The sequence below is a fragment of the Candoia aspera genome, chromosome 16, assembly GCF_035149785.1.
Source record: "Candoia aspera isolate rCanAsp1 chromosome 16, rCanAsp1.hap2, whole genome shotgun sequence".
NCBI lineage: Eukaryota > Metazoa > Chordata > Lepidosauria > Squamata > Boidae > Candoia > Candoia aspera.
This window is the reverse complement of record NC_086168.1, coordinates 7,987,165-8,004,995: the sequence shown is the minus strand read 5'-3', so window position 1 is coordinate 8,004,995 and position 17,831 is coordinate 7,987,165. Positions and strand designations below refer to the sequence as shown.

The following is a 17,831-nucleotide window of genomic DNA, read 5'->3' as shown; positions in this document are numbered from 1 at the left end:
TCATCTCCAGACCCACCACTGAAGGCTGCAACTGGATGGAAGACCTGGAGATCTCCAAACTGTCATTTTCAGTCTGATTGAAGGGGAGCACCATATTAAATGCATGACTGGAACCTTTATTCCATCTATCTAATTTTAATGGCTATGCAATACTGTACAAAGGAAATTAAATCAAATTTTCTCTTCATCCCGGCTCCAGCCAGTCCTTTCTGGAGTATATACCTCAGCACATCATTCAAGGACTAAATTAGGCTCTGCTACACAGGAAAAAAAATGACCATGAGCTACACATGAATACAGCCACTGTCATCTTATGGTTAGCTCCTCGGTAATTTTTATTTTTCAATCTTTTTGTAGATCCCTGAGTTTTGCTGATGGAGGATTGGCCTGCTGAATTCATCTCCAGCCAGAAGCAGCTGTCTCTGCTCTTTCTGTTGCGATCCAGTTTTATTCTACTTCCTCTTCTTTTCCCCTCATTTGCACCTAATTTTGCCTCCAAGCCATTCCCCCCTCTTCTCTCTGCCATTTTTTTTAAAATTACACTTCCTTTAAACAGAAGTAACAGCCATTCCCTTGTCCTTCAACCCAACCCCATGAGCTGCTCAGAGTAATACCTGCTGAAATCTGCTCCTGACTATGACCAGATTGTCTCTCTTCTCTTCCCTCCCAACATTTGTTTCTTCCTCTGCGGTATCTGTTGAATTGCAAACCGGAAGGCAGAGAATGGCATTGCTGATTTACCAAAACTGCTTTTTAAGCAAAATAGTGGAGCAAACTATACCTTGAAATCTCATTTTAAAATGTTTCTCCTATTGAATGTAGGCAGCAAGCTTAGATTTATACGTGTCTGAACCATCAGGGCTGCAACCAAGGGGAACTGTATTCAATCCATCCACAGGCCATCAAATCACAGAAAAGCTCATTGGGCGGCTCAAGACTATCCGAACGCAGTTAGGTGGATAACACATTGCACTATAGCTAACCATGGCTTACTGAATAAACCCCAATCAATGAGGTTCATTCCACACCCCAAACCAAAAGTGAACAACATTTTGACAGCACAACAGTGAAGATCTCAACTTACAGGAGGCCCTGCAAGTTTGGCCATGACCATTTTATACAGGGTTAGAAAGCTGAAGGCAACACAGATTGGTTGAAGAAACACAGCCCAGCACCTGTTTTTTAGACCATAACTGGGATACCCTGTTCTTCACAGGTTCTGTCTATTTTCCCCACCCTTAAAATTAAAGCTCTCCATTTTTCCCTCTGTATCACATCCTCAGCTGGAGGTTACCACTCCCAGCACATCTAAATCCCCTTTCTAACAAAGGTTGCATTTTTGGCATCTGCCACATTAAACGCTGCACCCTTTTCATGGTGATTATCAGCTGCACTGAGGTCAGGTTGCCTAGTAAACATGATGTCTCTACAGCTGCCAGTGGGAAAGCAACAAGCAGGGCAGAACTAGGAAGCGGTAGGATATTGATTGGGAAAGAGACACTGAATGTATTGGCTGCAACCAAGTTACTGAAACAACTCCAATCCTCACAAATGCAGCACTCCTTTCCTGGTTTGCTTTTTTTAAAAAAATGGGCTGTGAGTGAAATGGTGCCTATGTGTGTCACCCGTTTTCCAAGAGGGAACAGAATCCCAACCCAAAGAACACCCACAACTTTCTTCCCAGCCTGCATTAAATCAGGATAGCCATGACCGCAATTGGGGGGGGGGGCAAGTGGGTCATGTGCCCCAGGCACCACACTGGGGTGTGCCAGAATGACTGCTGGGGGGGGCACAAAAATGGGCGTGGAATCCATGTTTGCCCCGGGTGACACAGACCCTAGTTGTGGTAGAGCCTGTCTGGTGTAGCGGTTAAGGTGCTGGACTAGAAACCAGGAGTCTGTGAGTTCTAGTCCTCCCTTAGGCATGGAAACCGGCTGGGTGACTTTGGGCCAGACCTTTCCTTTCAGCCTCATCCAGAAATGGAGCTGAAATGTTTACCTTTGCTCTTGGGGTGGCTAGCTATTCCTGTTTGTTTTTTTCCCAATTAGCCAGAAGTAAGAAAAAGAACTCCACCTACATTCTTTAGCTATCTTATTTTGGGTTCCTCTCTAGAGGCTGCAGAAGCAGCAGCAGCAGCTAGGGTGGCATGCCATCTACTCCTGATCAGCTCCCCAAGAGATGCACTGGGGACACACCTGGCAGGACAGGGAGCCCCAGCCAATGTGTGGATCCTGAGAGCCATAAAGATTCCTACCAAGACAGTCTATCTCCTCCAACCATTACGGTTGCCAGAGAGAGCTGCCCTTTTAACGTCCCCTCATCAAATTCTCGGTCAGCCTGGACACAGGAAGGTTGAAGGCAGGCAGCAAGGCGGAGCGATCCACTTGCAAAGTCCCGCCTACCATTTTGGGCGCAGAGCAAGCGATCTCTTGAAAAGCAATCAGAGCAAAAATGCAGGCAACCTCTTAATTGGGAAGCAGCAGCCATGAATAATTCCCACACATACCTACATTTGCACACTCTCCCCCCAGCCCCCAAATCAAGGGCTAAAAGCACACCCACCAGGGGCAAACAGCTTAGTTTCTTGTCTCCAAGAAGAGGCAGAATTGGACACTCCTTGCCAAAGTGTGCAACCAGGTATGTATTTTTGCAAAATGCGGGTCCTGTTGCCATAAGGGGCTTGGAAAAAACCTGGCTTTGTTCCCAGACTTGGGTTTAATCTTTTTTTTTTTTTTTGCAGGGGTGGAGGGAGCTGCCATGTCATGTTTTTTTCTGTTTATTTTTAGTCCGGACTGTCGTTTTTGTCTATGTTTTCAATTGTTCTAGCTACCTAATGGGCATCGCCAGCCACCCAGAGTCCATTGGAGTGGGCGGCCACACCACATTTAATGAAACAAACATATAAAATTATTATTATTATTAGATGGGCTTATTGCAATTATTGCAATTAGCACCCTCAGTCCCTGGGCTTCTTCCTCCCCCCAACCTGACTTAAAAGACAGGGTAGCTCAGTGCAGTTGAGTTGCTGCCTTGTCTCTGGCTTCAGGCAAGCTCGTTTTCCTTGATTAGAATGCAAACTTGGTTTTCAAGGGCTATGCAACCAGGCTATTAATACGCCTTGCTATTTGGCTCTGGGAAAGATGTCTGTGCTCCTGGGAACAGAAGCTGTCTGTCTCTTTCTCTCTCCCTCTTTTTTTTTCCCTGGGTTTGGAAAAGAAAGTTATCCACAGAAGCATAATACATTTGCTCTCACAGTACAGGTAGTCCTCTCTTAACAACCATTTGTTTAGTGATGGTTCAGATCAGTCAGTGTTGAAAAAACTGACGTATGGCTGGTCCTCACACTTATGACCACTGCAGCATCCCCACAGTCATAATTTGGGCGCTTGACAACCTGTTCGCATTTATGACTGTTGCAGTGTCCCATGGTTGCCATTTTCTACCTTCCGCGCTGGCTTCTGGCAAGCAAAATCAATGGGGAACTGTATGATTCACTTAATGACCCCATGGTTCGCTTTACTCTTGTGGTGATTTGCTTAACGACCATCACAGAAAGGTCATAAAATTGGGTCGGATTCAGTTAATCACAGCAACCGAAATTCCGGTCCCGATTGTGGTTGTTAAGCAAGGACTACCTGTAGATGGCTATAGCATGAATTTCGTTCCTAATCCCACAGAAGGAAATCTCCACTGGGGACACCCCAGAGTTCTTCTTTAGCAGAGCTTACACAGCACCAAGCAAAGTCGTCACACCTGGTTTACAGAATGCTACCCTGGCTGGATCTTGGGAGGATTGGCCTGGAATGCTTTGAAATAAAACAGATGGAAAGCCAGTCACTTGTCTTTTTAACCCATCTCTTCTTCCCAAGAAATTATGATTGCCCTTCTTTAATCAAGCTTGTTCTGTTCGGAGCACATCTGCTCTGCCCAATATCTGCAGAGAAAGGAAACAGGGGCAGAAAAGGGGAGGAAAGAGAGGTGGGAAGAGAAGGAACAATTCTTTTGAGGCCAAATCTGCAAGGGGAGGAAGACTGCAGCCCCTTCTCACCCACAGCGCACATTCTGCAGCTTTTGCTACATTGCCCAGTTGATGCTAGCATCTGCAGTCCTCAGGCTCAGAGAAAGGAAGGAAGGAAGGAAGGAAGGAAGGAAGGAAGGAAGGAAGGAAGGAAGGAAGGAAGGAAGTCCAGAGTTGTGTGTTCAAAGCTTGCTGTCCATCTCCCATTTTAAAACAAAACCTCAAACAAAACCTCAGCCTTCCTTTGCAGCTGAACATCTGGGCTTTGCTTTCACTTTCTCCAGCATGTCTGTGAAGGTGGGAAAAGCTAGGCAGCTGCACTCTGATAGCTTTCAAAAGAGTTGAGGAACCAGCCTGAGCAAGTTTGGTTTTGACCCAGCCTTTTGACAGAATGGGTTGCAGTTTGGCCCTCACCGTGCCCAAGCAGAAACCACCACATCACATGCAAGTGGAAGTCAGCCACATTTAAATCCTAAGCCCGCCATTCCTTGATTGCTGAAGAAGGATTCCCTGGTTCTTTCACATGGGATGGAATGCCTCTTCCAGGAAGCGCCTCTCCCCTATGATGTTTCTATGGATAATTAAGCAGCTGCTTCTGTCCAAGAGGCTTATACAGCTTGTTAAGCCATCATGTGGTTCGCTCAGCTTTGGTGCTGCAGCAAATCCAGCCGACTGTGGCTTAGCCAACCCACCACATTGCACCACACCACGTCTCAGCGCATTGTAGTGCTGAAGCCTTAAACTCGAATGATTAGTCACTTCTGGTCTGATATCCAAGACAATGAAAATCAAGCAGAAGCTAATGGCGAAACTGAAAGAATGGCATCTGTCCTGTGGGTGGTGATGACTTGGCAACACCCACCCTGGCGATGCCCCTGAAAAGCCAGGATACAGCATTGCTTGGCATGTATGGATTTGTCACTGTGGATTAGCCCAGCAGGGCTCAGGCAGCCTTTTGGCAAACCCAGGAAAAAGAAGAGAGGGAGGGCGAGTGCCTAAAAAATGGGGGCCAAATTTATTGGCTGTTGCTTGGACCAGCTCTCTGTGTGCGCGCGCCTGTCCATGCATGCAGATGGGAAAGAACAGAGCAGCAGGACGCATGGGCAGGCGCTGGTTTTGATAAAAAGGCTGCCCCTGCAAGTTTGCACTTTCTCAGCAACAATGCGGGGGCCCTTGAAGTTGGCAGCATCACACTGCTAGGTCCTGTCAACTCTGTGGCCTAGCCAGCTTCTGTTCTCCTGCCATAAGGACAGAGCTATGCCCACTTACCCATCTCCATCTCCTCTAAGATATCTGTTCACTGGGCATGAAACCCACCCAGGCCTGTTCTCTGCACGCAGCAACTTATATTCTGAAGCAGGTGACTTCTTCTAATCAACCCACCACCTTTTGTTCCATTGATATCATCCGTTTTCAAATCCGTTTGCTGCCACTCAACATGGCAAAGAATTACACAACTGAGATATCTACTCCGGTAGGGTGTTTTTGTTCTTTTATTTTTAATTCTCTCTCCAGCCCAAAATTGCACCAAAACCACAGTCTTTCTCAAGTCCAGCTAACGTCAAGGCCACAACCATGTTGTTTTCTACACAGGAGTGAAGAGGTAGTCTGCACTGCCTTCTTCAGAGAAAGGGTTTGGTTTCCCAGTGTAGCCTACAACTGTCCTAACAGCCAGGAACCACGCTGAGACAAGAAACTGGTCTCTAATGTTTTATTGCTTGTACATAACAGGAATCCTAACAAACTGAAGAAGTGTGGGAAAAACCCAGACATATAAACCCCAAAGGTTAAGGCGGCCCTGATCTGTGTCTCTTTGAATGGCTGCCCAATTCCTCAGTGCTACGCATGCGCTTAACAGTCTGGATGGGAGCCCCCTGCTCGCCATCCTTACTCATGACAACAACTGTGGAATTCCCCCGGGGTCTCCCATCCAAGTAGTAACTGGCTCTGACTCTGCTTAGCTTTTCAAGATCAGCCAAAGTAGTGTGCCCCAGATGACCTCAACATCTTGCCTCACAGGCGGGTTAAGAGGAAGAAACTTTTTTCCCAAGGAAGCCTAGATCAAAATTAATCAGATAAAGAAAAGGAGAAGGAGAAATGAATAGAGTTTCAACTCATCGGTTACAAAAAGTTGCACTACTTGGAGCAGCACAAATATTACCATGATATCTTTAACTGTTCTACACTTTTGGGAAGACTTGGATAGTCAAAAGAACCAAATCCATCCAGAACTATTTGGTAAATTGGGTGTAAATAATAGTAGTAATAATAATAACAAAACAACAATGTATCCAAGATGAAGGAAGGGATGGAGTATTTGAATTGCTTGCTCCATGGCTAATCACCCCATTTTTTTCTGCATGCCCCTATATATGCACCGGAGCCTGAAATTATCAAAGATACCCTCTCCCCAGCCCACAATTTGCTAAATATTGTTATGCCACCTGGGAACAAAATTCAACAGGCAACTCACAGCAAAACAAAACAAAACAAAACAAATAACACTGAAACACAAAACCACCCCACAGCAGAGAATGTGCTGTCAATAAAAAAGCACTAAGAAATTGGACCAGTTTTGAAGTTCTAACCGTTTAAACAGCCAGGGACGGATTATGTAGATTTTTATTATTTTCTGTAGCTAGGTTCTATCGTGCCGTGCCAAAACGCAACCCACAGCAGGATGGAATGCCAAATTCATCCTACCTGCTTCATCAAGATGCACAGGTTGGAACAATGCTTCCTTCCATTGCACAGAATCTGGTCTCCAAGGGGTCAGGCTGAAAAGACCTCGTGCTGGGTTTGAGCTGCTGGTACCTATTCAGCATCTCCTCCGGCAGCAAAAGGACAAGGTTAGAAAGAGGAAGGGGGTGAAAGCTGATGGAAGGCCTGCTCAGCAGCTGCCTTGAAGGCCAAGCGTGATTTAAAGGCTGGTCAGCAGCCAATTCTTAGGGCAGATGCACACAGCAAGAATAGGTCTGACTCATTATGAACCAACTGACATGTTCCCTTATCAGGCTTCACAGCCCATTGTAGAAACCTTTTCAAGGGATACTTCCACCACCACCCCCAAAAAAAAAAATCTGTAAAAAAAAAGAGTCAAGAGAGCTTGAAGGGAAATCTCTACTTCCCAGTAATCATCTTTGTTACCAAGGGATTTCAGGGGATGCCATTCCCACAAACACACAAATCACTAGAAACAAATGAAATGCATAAAGGCCAGAATAAAAGATGATACCAATGACAGCACGGAGCTGTCAAGTCTTTCTGGGAATCTCAAGACACCCGATAGTTCGATCACAATCGCTTGTTTCCTTTTTTTAAAAAAACGTTTTTCAACTGCTGCTTGAAGGTATATTTCATTCATGGAAAACGGCCTGCACACAACGTTATTCTGTGTCTCCCAATCTTCCAGGGCCAGCCACCGAGAATTAGCATACTGTATACTCATTCAGGAAAACATAAAAACTGGGTGGGAAAGAAACATTTCCTCCTTTAGCTGGCAGATTGCCTGGACTGTCCTGGAAAGCAATTTGGATGCTAGGAAATGTGGTTTGGAGATGGAGATGGAGATGGAGATGGAGATGAGAGTCAGGGTGTTCTAGTGGTGGAGGTGCTGAACTAGGAACGGGGAGATCCAAGGTCTAATCCACCCTTAGGCATGGAAGCCATCTGGATGGCTTTGGGCCCATCTGTCTCTCAAAGTCCTAGAATGGAAGTTGAAAAAAATCAACTCACATTGGACCAGTGTAGTAGATTATGGTCCAGAACCTTCAATGAAAAGGCTTTCACCCTGCAGTGGATTGATTTGATTGACTGACTGATCTGTTATTAATTACAGATATAGATACATACTCTGAACATAAAGCATATACCCCCTCCCAAATCCTAACTATAAAAGGCTGGATTCTCATATTAAGTCTTGTTCTTAATCCCACTTCTCCAAGCTTGCACCTTCTATCTGCCAGACTACAGCTCCTATTATCTCCAGGCAGAGGATGGGCATTGTAGGTAAAGACACATGGAAAGCACCAGCTGGGGAAAAGCTATCTTTGATAACAGCTGTATTTATATATAACAGCAAAGTTTCTTTTTACAATCCCGGCTTACTTGGAAAAAACTCAGGAGTATATATAATTCATGCTGAACCTGTTCCTCCAACAGATACGGAATTACTGCCCTGGAGCATCATCCAAGCTCTCAAACAAATCAAGATTCCAAGAAGAAACCCCATTTGGGAATCTTAGCTTCTTCTCAGTGCCACAACAATCCAACAGCTTGGATCTGGAGGACAGCCTAAGCTTTCAGCGTCACTGAGGAACAGTCTATGCACAGGGAGTAAGTCTGCATGGTTTATAGGCAGTCTGGGGAAACCCAGCTTCCTCAGGCTCTAAAAAGTTTCAGTTCCCATTGTCCTTGTCACGGGAAACGAGAAATTTGCAGAGGTTTGGCAAGGTTGCCAGAATCTAATTCTCCTGAACAGTTTGGAGAAAAGATTGCATGCACATGCACACGCACTCACATACACACACAGTGTCAGATGCCTGCGACTATCAAAAAGGAAATGGAGTGCAAGGAGAGAGCCACGCAATCACAGGCAGATCTGCTGACACCCAACTTTCATCTGCATTTTTAAAGAACTCTTCCTCTCTGACACACCAAAACCCAGGCAGACCAACAGAGATGATCTTCAGCACAAGAATCCCAAATTTGCAAGAGGCAATGCATCTCAAAGGGGCTTAACAGTTTTTTTTAAAAGAGAAATGTGATGGACTCACCTTGACACTCAAAATCAGTCTACAAATTATTTCAGTTGAGCTTTCTAGGACTAGAAGAACATTATATTTGGGCCATTCACATCCATTTACCTAGGACTTTTCTTTTTTCTTTTGGCTGTCCTCCATCTATGCCTTCATTACCTTCACTCTCATCCTGATCTAGATTCTGGTCCAGGAATCCTGGAGTCAGCCAGAGGCTAAGCCACATGCAAATTCACCATCTTTCATTAACAGCATGAGTAAGCATCACCACCCCCATCTCAACATAGCTGGAGATGTTTTAAAAATGCAGTCATTGTAGAGACACAATCAAATAATGGACACACTCTTGCAAATAGTCGCAACCAGAAGGTACAGTCCTACCAAAGCTTTAGCACTTTGGAATGTAGGAGGCAAAATCACATGTTTGGATGGGTGACTGGTGCCTTCTTCACCCCCAACTCCAATATTCTCTCTGATATGCTCCTTATCTATGTTTTTACCTAGTAGTGCATTCAAACAAACAAACGATTTATTCAGGATATAACATGTCATTATTTTTTAGCATGGAAACGCTTCGTGTTTGAGGGCCCATGCTAAAGCAGTTGGAGTTTATTGTCTACCCATGAAAATATGTAAGTTTAGCCACTACAGCCTGCAAACTATGGTTTATAAGCCTAGCATTGTGATCATAATCAGTTTTGGCTGATTAAAAAACAAGGAAGTGACTCAGTTAAGCCCTAAGATCTTTTGAGGCTGGATTCAGACAACATAGAACCAAAAGAAACCAAACAGCATTAAGGTTTAATGTGAGGAAAGAACACAGCCGTAATTTTCTGCCTGGAAAATGGAAACTGACCTACAAGGAAACCGTAATATTATTAACACAGTTAATAAACAACGGATGGAAAAGACAGAAGAGAACCTTATAGCCTACGTTTCACGTTTAATACTCAAAAGCATTTTAGTCCACATGTTGTTGTCTATTTCTTCCTATGGAATGTAGATTTTCAAGAATTTCCTCCCTGCATTTTTATTCTGCATTTAAGAATGGAAGGCACACCTGCCCTCCCCCCCTTTGCACACACAACCTACTTCGCAAGGTTGATGTGCAGAAGACAGCTGATGGTTCAAGAGCAGAGACCTAAACCACATTTTCCCACTCCAACACTTTCTAGCCCAGCTTCTTCAGAATATATGGAATTCAGCTTCTACAGTTTCTTAGCTCTGCTGAAGCTTCTTGAATCTCAGCACTGCTAAGGATTCTGGGAGCTGAAAGCTACACATCTGGAAGACACCTCAGCTGGAAAGGGCTGGATTAGGCACTAAGGGTGAAAGCTTCTTAGAGACTTCACTAAGATGCCCATGTTGTTTCTTGGAAACAACAGAAAAGTGGTTCACCGTTATCTTCTACCAGGATGATGATGGTGGTGGTGGTGGTGGTGGTTTTAATTCTCTGTCTAGGCTACAGCTCCAGGGTCTCCTAGGGTCCCCCATCCAAGTCCAAGCCAGGCCTAAACCAGGTTAGCTTTTCAAGATCAGCCATGTGCTCTACCTGCCACTCAAATTCCCACATCAGAAACATTTGGGTGAAGCCAGGGGGGCCCAGATCCAAAATCTCTGGGTTGTAAGAATAAGATTTATGCGGGGGGGGGGGAGATTAGCTCCAGCCACTGGCTGCTCATTGCTTTTTATTCAAGGGAGTCCCTTGAAGAACTCTTGGCAGAGATCTTGAACACAGTGCTAAGCGTGCCAGCTCACACCCGTTACTTCCAAACACCCCTGTACGTTCAGTGGTGCCAAGGAAAGTATCTCCCCTGCCAAGCAGATGCCATGTCAGCTAGCCTGGTGCAGAAAATGCACCCAGCTCAGACAGGGATTCTCAAGTCCACTCTTCCAACACCCACTGGATGCCCTTTATACCCAAGGTGATCCCTTGATCTGCTCTCCAAGGCTGCACAGAAATACCCATCTGAGAACCTCGAAAGAACTGGAGATCTGAGAAGAAACACATTGAGAAAAAATGGTCTTCTCTCCCCTGTGAGTGACTCCAGACCACCCCGGGAAGCAACAGAGCCTGTAACAGCTCATAATGACATCAAAATGACAATCCACAGGTCATGGGGCCTTTATGCAGATGCTCTTGCTGAGAAAATTATCACACCATACAGCATACACCCCATTCCACAGGGGGGAACCTGTAGAAACAGGAAACGGTGGCGTGTTACAGCTATTCCTTCCTTCAAAGGAGGCAGAGACAGGTTTGGATTTTTTCAGGGGATCAAAATGTTCTAACAACAGTTGAGTCAACAAGCTCCCTTCCCAGTCCTACTTTTGCTCAAGGCCATCTTGGCCTTTGAAAAGAGGCAGAAGAGGACGAGGGAGGTCTTGGGTTGTCTAATTGGGTCTTTTTGTGGGAAGTTGTTCCCTTCTCATCCAACATTTTGTAGCCCTATGTCTCTACCTCAAGTGGACACCAGACCACCTTGATTGCACACTTCAGTACACAACATGCAGGACACTCCCCAAATACACAGGCACTTGCCTGCCAACTAAATACAATTCTGCAGGATGGGGAGTTGAAGCACTCCAGCTTCGCCAGCCCCAATCAGCAGCGGGTGGTCCAGATAGAAGGACGCTGAAGGCCACATAGATCTGGAAGGCCACCAGCTCCCAGCCTGGTTTAGCCCAATACAAAGTCCACAAGGACTGCCACAAAAATAAATCTGTTGTTCCATAAATAGCCTCTCCTCCTAAATTTAAGAGTTCAAGCAAAAGCAGTACCTATCCTGGCCCTATTCTAATACCACACTTAGCTTCTCACATTAGCAAGCCAGATACTTCCAGAAAACATACATACAAGACAGTACCTTCTTGGTGCAGTTTCTGATCCTGGAAGAAACCTGTCACCATCATTATAATAGCCAACAGCTGCATCTTTCATGAATGTGACTCTTCTCACTTGAAAAGAAAATCACTAACTAGGAACTCTTCTGTGGATCTGATGAAGTGAGCCGCATCTCACAAAAATGCATGCCTTTTAATAAAACATGTTAGTCAGAAAAGGCACTACCAGACTCCTTCTGAAAAAGGTTCAGGAGATGTTTAGATACTGAGAGATCAAGGCTCCAGTCACCATCATCTTCAACCAGCAGATGTGCTAAGTATGGCTTTAAAAGTTCAAGATCAACACCAGACATATGCTGGGCGCACACACTGCACTAATCCATGGTAGCTTCATCAGAGTTTGTGGGAGAAGCCAATACAGAGCTGAACCCCAGCTCATGACCTTCAAAGACTGGGTTGGCACATGTGGCAAAGTGAGGAGGTGTCTCTAGCTGCTGCAATCTAGCAAAAATCTACCTTAGAAGATTGCACAAAAGATTGTGGAAGCTCAACCATACCCAGTTCCTACAAGTAACAGATATGCGACAATCCACATTCTTATCTTTCCCACCTGCACAAGGAAACGCACACACACACACCTGCCCCAAAAAACTGAAGGACCACAAAGTAAATTTAACGCACCCAACAGATATTTGTTTCCCCTAGTTTCTTTAAATCAATTCTCTCCCCAAAAGATTTTTGTCCAATGGGTGTAAAGGGGAATTTAAGAAAAGCACATTCTCATTTCCTCAAAACAAAGATACACCCATCAGCCACAAGACACACCAAAGCAAAAAATAGATCCTTGTGCATCTCAGCTCTATCATATTGGGCTCTGGATTCTGACCTAGGTCAGAAACAATAACAGCTCTTCAAACATGCCAAGGATTTATTTTAAAAAAAACTCATTAGAAATTTTTATATCAATATTACAGTCTTAAAACTGACTCTGGAGATGAAAACTGCTAAGCCAGCTTGAGCACCATTTTTGTATTGGTTTAGAAAAAGCAACACCCTACAAGGCTGTCTTCGTGTGCCTAGTAACGAACTTGATCTTCACAACCAGTTTGCACCCAGTAACATTTAAGGGACCTGTTGGTGTATCAGCTGCCCTGCTGCCCACCAGGATCCTTCTCTGGGCTTTGGAACAGCTTTCCTGTGATCTAGATATGGAATCCAGATGTGATTGACCTCCATAGGGCTGGACCATTTGACCAATCTCCCCTGAAGTCTTATGGATCTGGATGGTTTCCAGCAGGCACTTTGAGGAGCTCCCCCACAACCTGATACGCAACTCCACTGAGGGTTCTTGGTGATGTTGCTCTTAAGTGGCCTCTCTTTGTCAGCCAAACCTGGGGGGCTCCTTGGTTTACTGAGAGCCTCTGGAAAATGAAGCATTAGAAAAAAAGCCCAGATTGTTGGCGGAGAAAGACAAAAAGGGAATCTGATCAACCACAGGCACGTGCCTATGTTTGGCCAGACACTGTGGCAATAAGAGAGACAAAGCATCTTCACTTCTCCCTTATTGTATTGGTCAGTTGTTGTCCAGCAGCCTCATTTAGAGTAGCTAATTCCCAACTGGGAAAAAGCCAGCTGCAAGAGGTCCTACCTGGTTGCTGTGAACAGGTAGCATAACATTTTGCAGGTAGAATCACTCAGATTCACCTGAGTCTTGACTCCATAAGGTCTTGTCATGTTACGTTGGGTTCTTTTCAGCCTGGGACCTCTGATGAAGTAGAGAGGGTGCCTTCTAAGATACCTTCTGCCGCCTGTGGATTGGAACCTTGCTCTTTTGGGCTCTATTGGGCAGCCAAGAGAAATAGTTCCCTGGATATGGAGAACTGTTAAGGCCACATGCAGGAGGGGATGATGTTGCCGGCAGTCTTACAGGAGGCTGTGGGGTGATCCCTCTTTAAAAGGCTTTCCCTGGATCCAAAGGAATTAGACAACCAGCACCAAGCCTCCTCTCTCCCTATTATTTAACAACCACATGAAGCCACTGTGAGAGGTCATCCAACACTTTAGGGTTCAGTACTATCAACGTACTGCTGACACCCAGATTTACTCATCACACTGGCTGTGTTGGTGATGCCATTGAGGTCTTAACTCCATTTCTGGAGGCTGTGAGGACCTAGATGGCCAAGAACGGGCTAATATTCAACTGTAGCAAGACTAAGCTACTGTCTGTCCATCAGGGTTCTCCATCTATTCCAGTGGTGTCTCTGGATGAAGAAGCAGGTTGATGACTTGAGGGACTCACAGATGATGCTGGAACAGTAGGTGGAAGCCACAGCTACAGAGGTCTTTGCTCAACTTCAGCAGGTGCACCAGGAGCAGCCCTACCTGGATTGAGAAGACCTTGCTGCAGTGACTCATGACCTTGTCACTACCTATTTGGACTACAGCAGCCCAGTCTACTTGGGTTTGCCTTTGAAGCCCACTCAGAAGCTCACACTGGTCCAAAGTGCAGCAGCTTGTGTGTTGCTAACACACTCGCCAGCGGGAGCCCATTACATTTGAGCTGTGGATCCTGCAGGAGATACCACTAGGCTTCTGGGTACAGTTTAAAGTGCTGGTCTTTATAAAGCCCTTTATGGCTTGGCACCCAGTTATCTTCAGGACTAGAATCATCCCAATCAATACCATCATGTCAGGAAAAGCAGTTTGTGGTTCCCCACTTCTGGGAGGTGAGGGGGGCTGAAACTTAGAGCCACTAGTTTGCAGGAATCAGATTAGCTCCTACATTAACTGCCTTTCAGAAGCAATTAAAAACAGAACTCTTCCAGAGGAGGGGGGGTAATGTACCTTAATAAAGGTTTTATTTATTTATTTATCAAATTTATCACCGCCCATCTCCCAAAAGGGACTCTATGTTTTATACATTCTATTATTTTAAGTCAACCCCAGAAGTTTGGATTGTTTATTGCGCTCCTGTAAACCACCGAGAGTCCTTCAGGATTGCAACAGAGTATAAACGGAACAAAGCAATACATTGTGATTCCTTAACTCAAAGACTAATGGCTAAATTCCAACCCCACAAGCCATAAACGATGGTTTGCCCATCACATTACAGGGTTTACACACCACTCTCTGCCCCAGATCAAGAAACCATGTTATGTCTAGATTCAGTGTGTGAACACACCCCTTCCTGCTAAAATTAGTTTTTCAGAGCTTCTTAAAGAGCTTCCTAGAACGAATGCCTGATTCAAACAGGAAACAGGTTACAGAAGACTCTCATAATTATATTTCCAGAGAGGGCTTGGGATGCCCATCACCCCTGTTGCGTTGAACCCAGATGGGGGAAGATCCCTGGGCAGGAAGACCTCGAAGTTCTCCAGAAGATTCAGAGGCCTTCCTCCCTTCATTACGGTCCCAGCCAGGGCTACCGAATCTCAACCTCGGAAGCCCTTGGCCAGAGCTGACGACCTCTCCTCGCCTTCCAGGCTCAGCAGGGGCAGGAGGAGAGGCGTGACCTCGTCTCCAGTTCGGGGCAGTCCCCAAGCCATTGGGAACCCCGAAAACCCTCGGCAAGGAAGTGGCTTCCTGGCCAGGGACAGGAAGAGCGCGGCGCCCCCGGGCCGGCCGGCCGTCCCCACCGCTTACCGCGATACTGGAGAGCTCCGGCCAGGCGGACCGTGACGGTTCCGACCAGCGGCTCGCCGGGGCTGAAGACAACCCGGCTGTCACCCAGGCGGATCTCGAAGAGCTGGACCTTCCCCATCTCCGGGCCGAGACTAGCGGGCGGGGAGGGTGGGAGAGGCCTGGCGCAGCTCGGGCTGCTCTAGACTCCACTGCGTCTGGTTTCCTGCCGCGGACGCGCTGGGTCGGGGCGGCGGTGGCGTTTTTACGCGGCGCTCCCGCTGCTGCGCGCTCGCTTGCGAGACCTGAACTGCGGAAACCGCAGCTCAGCTGCCTCGCTCTACCTGCGGCCTCGGGGGAGGGCCTGCGCAGGCCCCTCCCCCTGAAGGGACCGCCCCTTTCCCCGCCCCCCCCCCGCCCCAAACCCTTCGGGGGCCGGAGTCCGCCGGGCCAGCTGTCGTGCGCTTGGCTTTCCTCGCTGCCCTTGCTGGGAAAGGCGAGGAGAGAGGTGCGCTGGATCAGCCTTTCCCAACTTGACCCTTCGGACTCCAGGTCCCATTATCCCCGCTCGCGTTGCCGCTGCCGGATTTAGATGGGAGTTGGAGCTGAAGCTCCAGACGAAAGAGCCGGAGCGTGCCACTTTCTGGCAGGTTGTCCGGGAGTGGGGGAGATCTAAGTGTGGGGAGGAGTAAACCCTTAAATCAAAGGCTCTTTTGTCTTTGCAGTATGCTATTATAGGGACTAAGCCGGGGCAAGAAATGCCACGAATCATACATTTTCCTGGCCCAGAGTGAAGCTTGGCCGGTTGAATCCCTACCTGTCGGGCCAGGAGACATTAGCAGGCTCTGCTTCAAAAGGGTAGGCAAAGAAATATTTAATCACTTTAACTGGAGCAAGGGCTCACCTGAACGGAGCCCCAAACCTGTTTTCTTCAAGAAACCGGGTATATTTGGCCCCATAATTGTCTCTTGGACTGGCCTGCTTCACAGGGTTGTTGTGAGCATGTCTTGAGCTGCTGAAGAGAAAGATGAAAGACAAACTGAATTTAGTAACTAAGTTTAGGAATAAAAAAAAAAACATGGCTGCATTCACACAGTGGCTTGATTAGTTTTAACCTGGGGAGGGAGTTATTAGAGTGTTATGTGAATCCATCCCACGTTTTTGGTTTACTGTATTCTGCAAACCCAGAAAATGGCTTAATCCAGGTTAAATCAGGTGAAGCATATGTACAGGAGACCCAGCCTTAAACAGTCTCTTGTCTCTCTCTCCTTAGCAAATTTGAGCCCATCATGTTGTCTATCCAATTGGCAAATGGCGCCACCCAGAGGCTAATTTTGCATTACAAAAATGAACACATGTACACAGAGAGACAGAGCGATTACAGGATGCCTGATGCATTTTTCCTGGAAAAGGAAAAAATACCATGACAGTGACTTATTATTATTATTAAAATGTATATGCTGCCCAACTCCCAGTGACTACACAGTTTCTTCCGCCATAGTTTAGGGAATAAATCACAACTGGTTAGGTTCAACGTGACAAGTTAAGGGTAACCAAACCAATGAGTCACTCTATCATTGGGATGATTTGGGTCAGTGTTGGGACACCCCAACTGTTTATAGTTTTATTGTTTGAGACCAAGGTTTCAACAAATATATATTGCCATGTTTTATTTTTAATTTGTGCCTTCCGGTCATTGTTGACTCCTGGCGACTGCCTGGACAAGTCCCTGCAGTTTTCTTGGCAAGGTTTTTCAGAAATGGTTTGCCAGTGCCTTCTTCCAGGCTGAGAGAGGAGGACCGACCCAAGGTCACCCAGCTGGCTTTGTGCCTAAGGCGGGACTAGAACTCTCAGTCTCCCAGTTTCTAGCCTGGTGCCTTAAACACTAGACCAACTGGCTCTCTTATATACTGCCATTAACCAGCTGTAATTACACAGTTGCCATCTGTGAGCATGTTATAACGCAGGCCCACAAAATTGCTGCATTTGGGAGCAGTGCACTTTCTTTCCTGATGTCAAGGCTAAAAGAACCAGTTGGCATATTACACCACCCACACAGCAGCTTGCTTCCCAGGGCCCTATTCCACTGCTATTAGGAGGGCTCTCCGTCCATCATCAAGACCTGCACGACCAAGGTCAGGAGTGACAAAGTTCCGGATATGATCATCTTGAGGGAGACCTTGGAATCTTACATGGCAAATAGCCCTCGGTACAGCTAGAGATGGTGTAAGCTCATAGTTTGGGGTTAGATGAAGATGGGAACGTGGCAGAAAAATGATGGCACAAGGGCATGATTGTGTCCTGGTTGGGTACAGGTGGAGAAGAGTACCCAGCTGGATATATCCTTCTTCTGAGTAATCGTTGATAGTTAGTAAGTCCTTAGTAAAACCATCCACAAATAAGACTTGTATTATATACCATTTTCCTCCTGATCTGATGAATACAATCCGTTTTAGGGTGAAGGATAGGACTTCACAAGGGTAGGACTTTAGGGTGGAAATATAAGCCCTTCTCCGCAGAATTAGGATACTACAGGACTAGCTTATTCAGACTGAATAAGTCTGATGCTTGCAATCCAATTTCGCTATTGACCC

At 46.2% G+C, this 17,831-nt stretch overlaps 1 protein-coding gene across 1 annotated transcript in view; it reads right to left on the bottom strand.

Annotated features, from left to right (window-relative positions):
• Positions 1-15,444, bottom strand: part of ARRDC1 (arrestin domain containing 1) — a 32,111-nt gene extending 16,667 nt beyond the window's left edge. The window contains exon 1 of the mRNA XM_063316417.1: positions 15,262-15,444. Coding sequence (XP_063172487.1) covers positions 15,262-15,379 — 118 coding nt within the window. The 5' untranslated portion in view covers positions 15,380-15,444. The remainder of the gene's footprint in view (positions 1-15,261) is intronic.
• Positions 15,445-17,831: the final 2,387 nt, after the last annotated feature.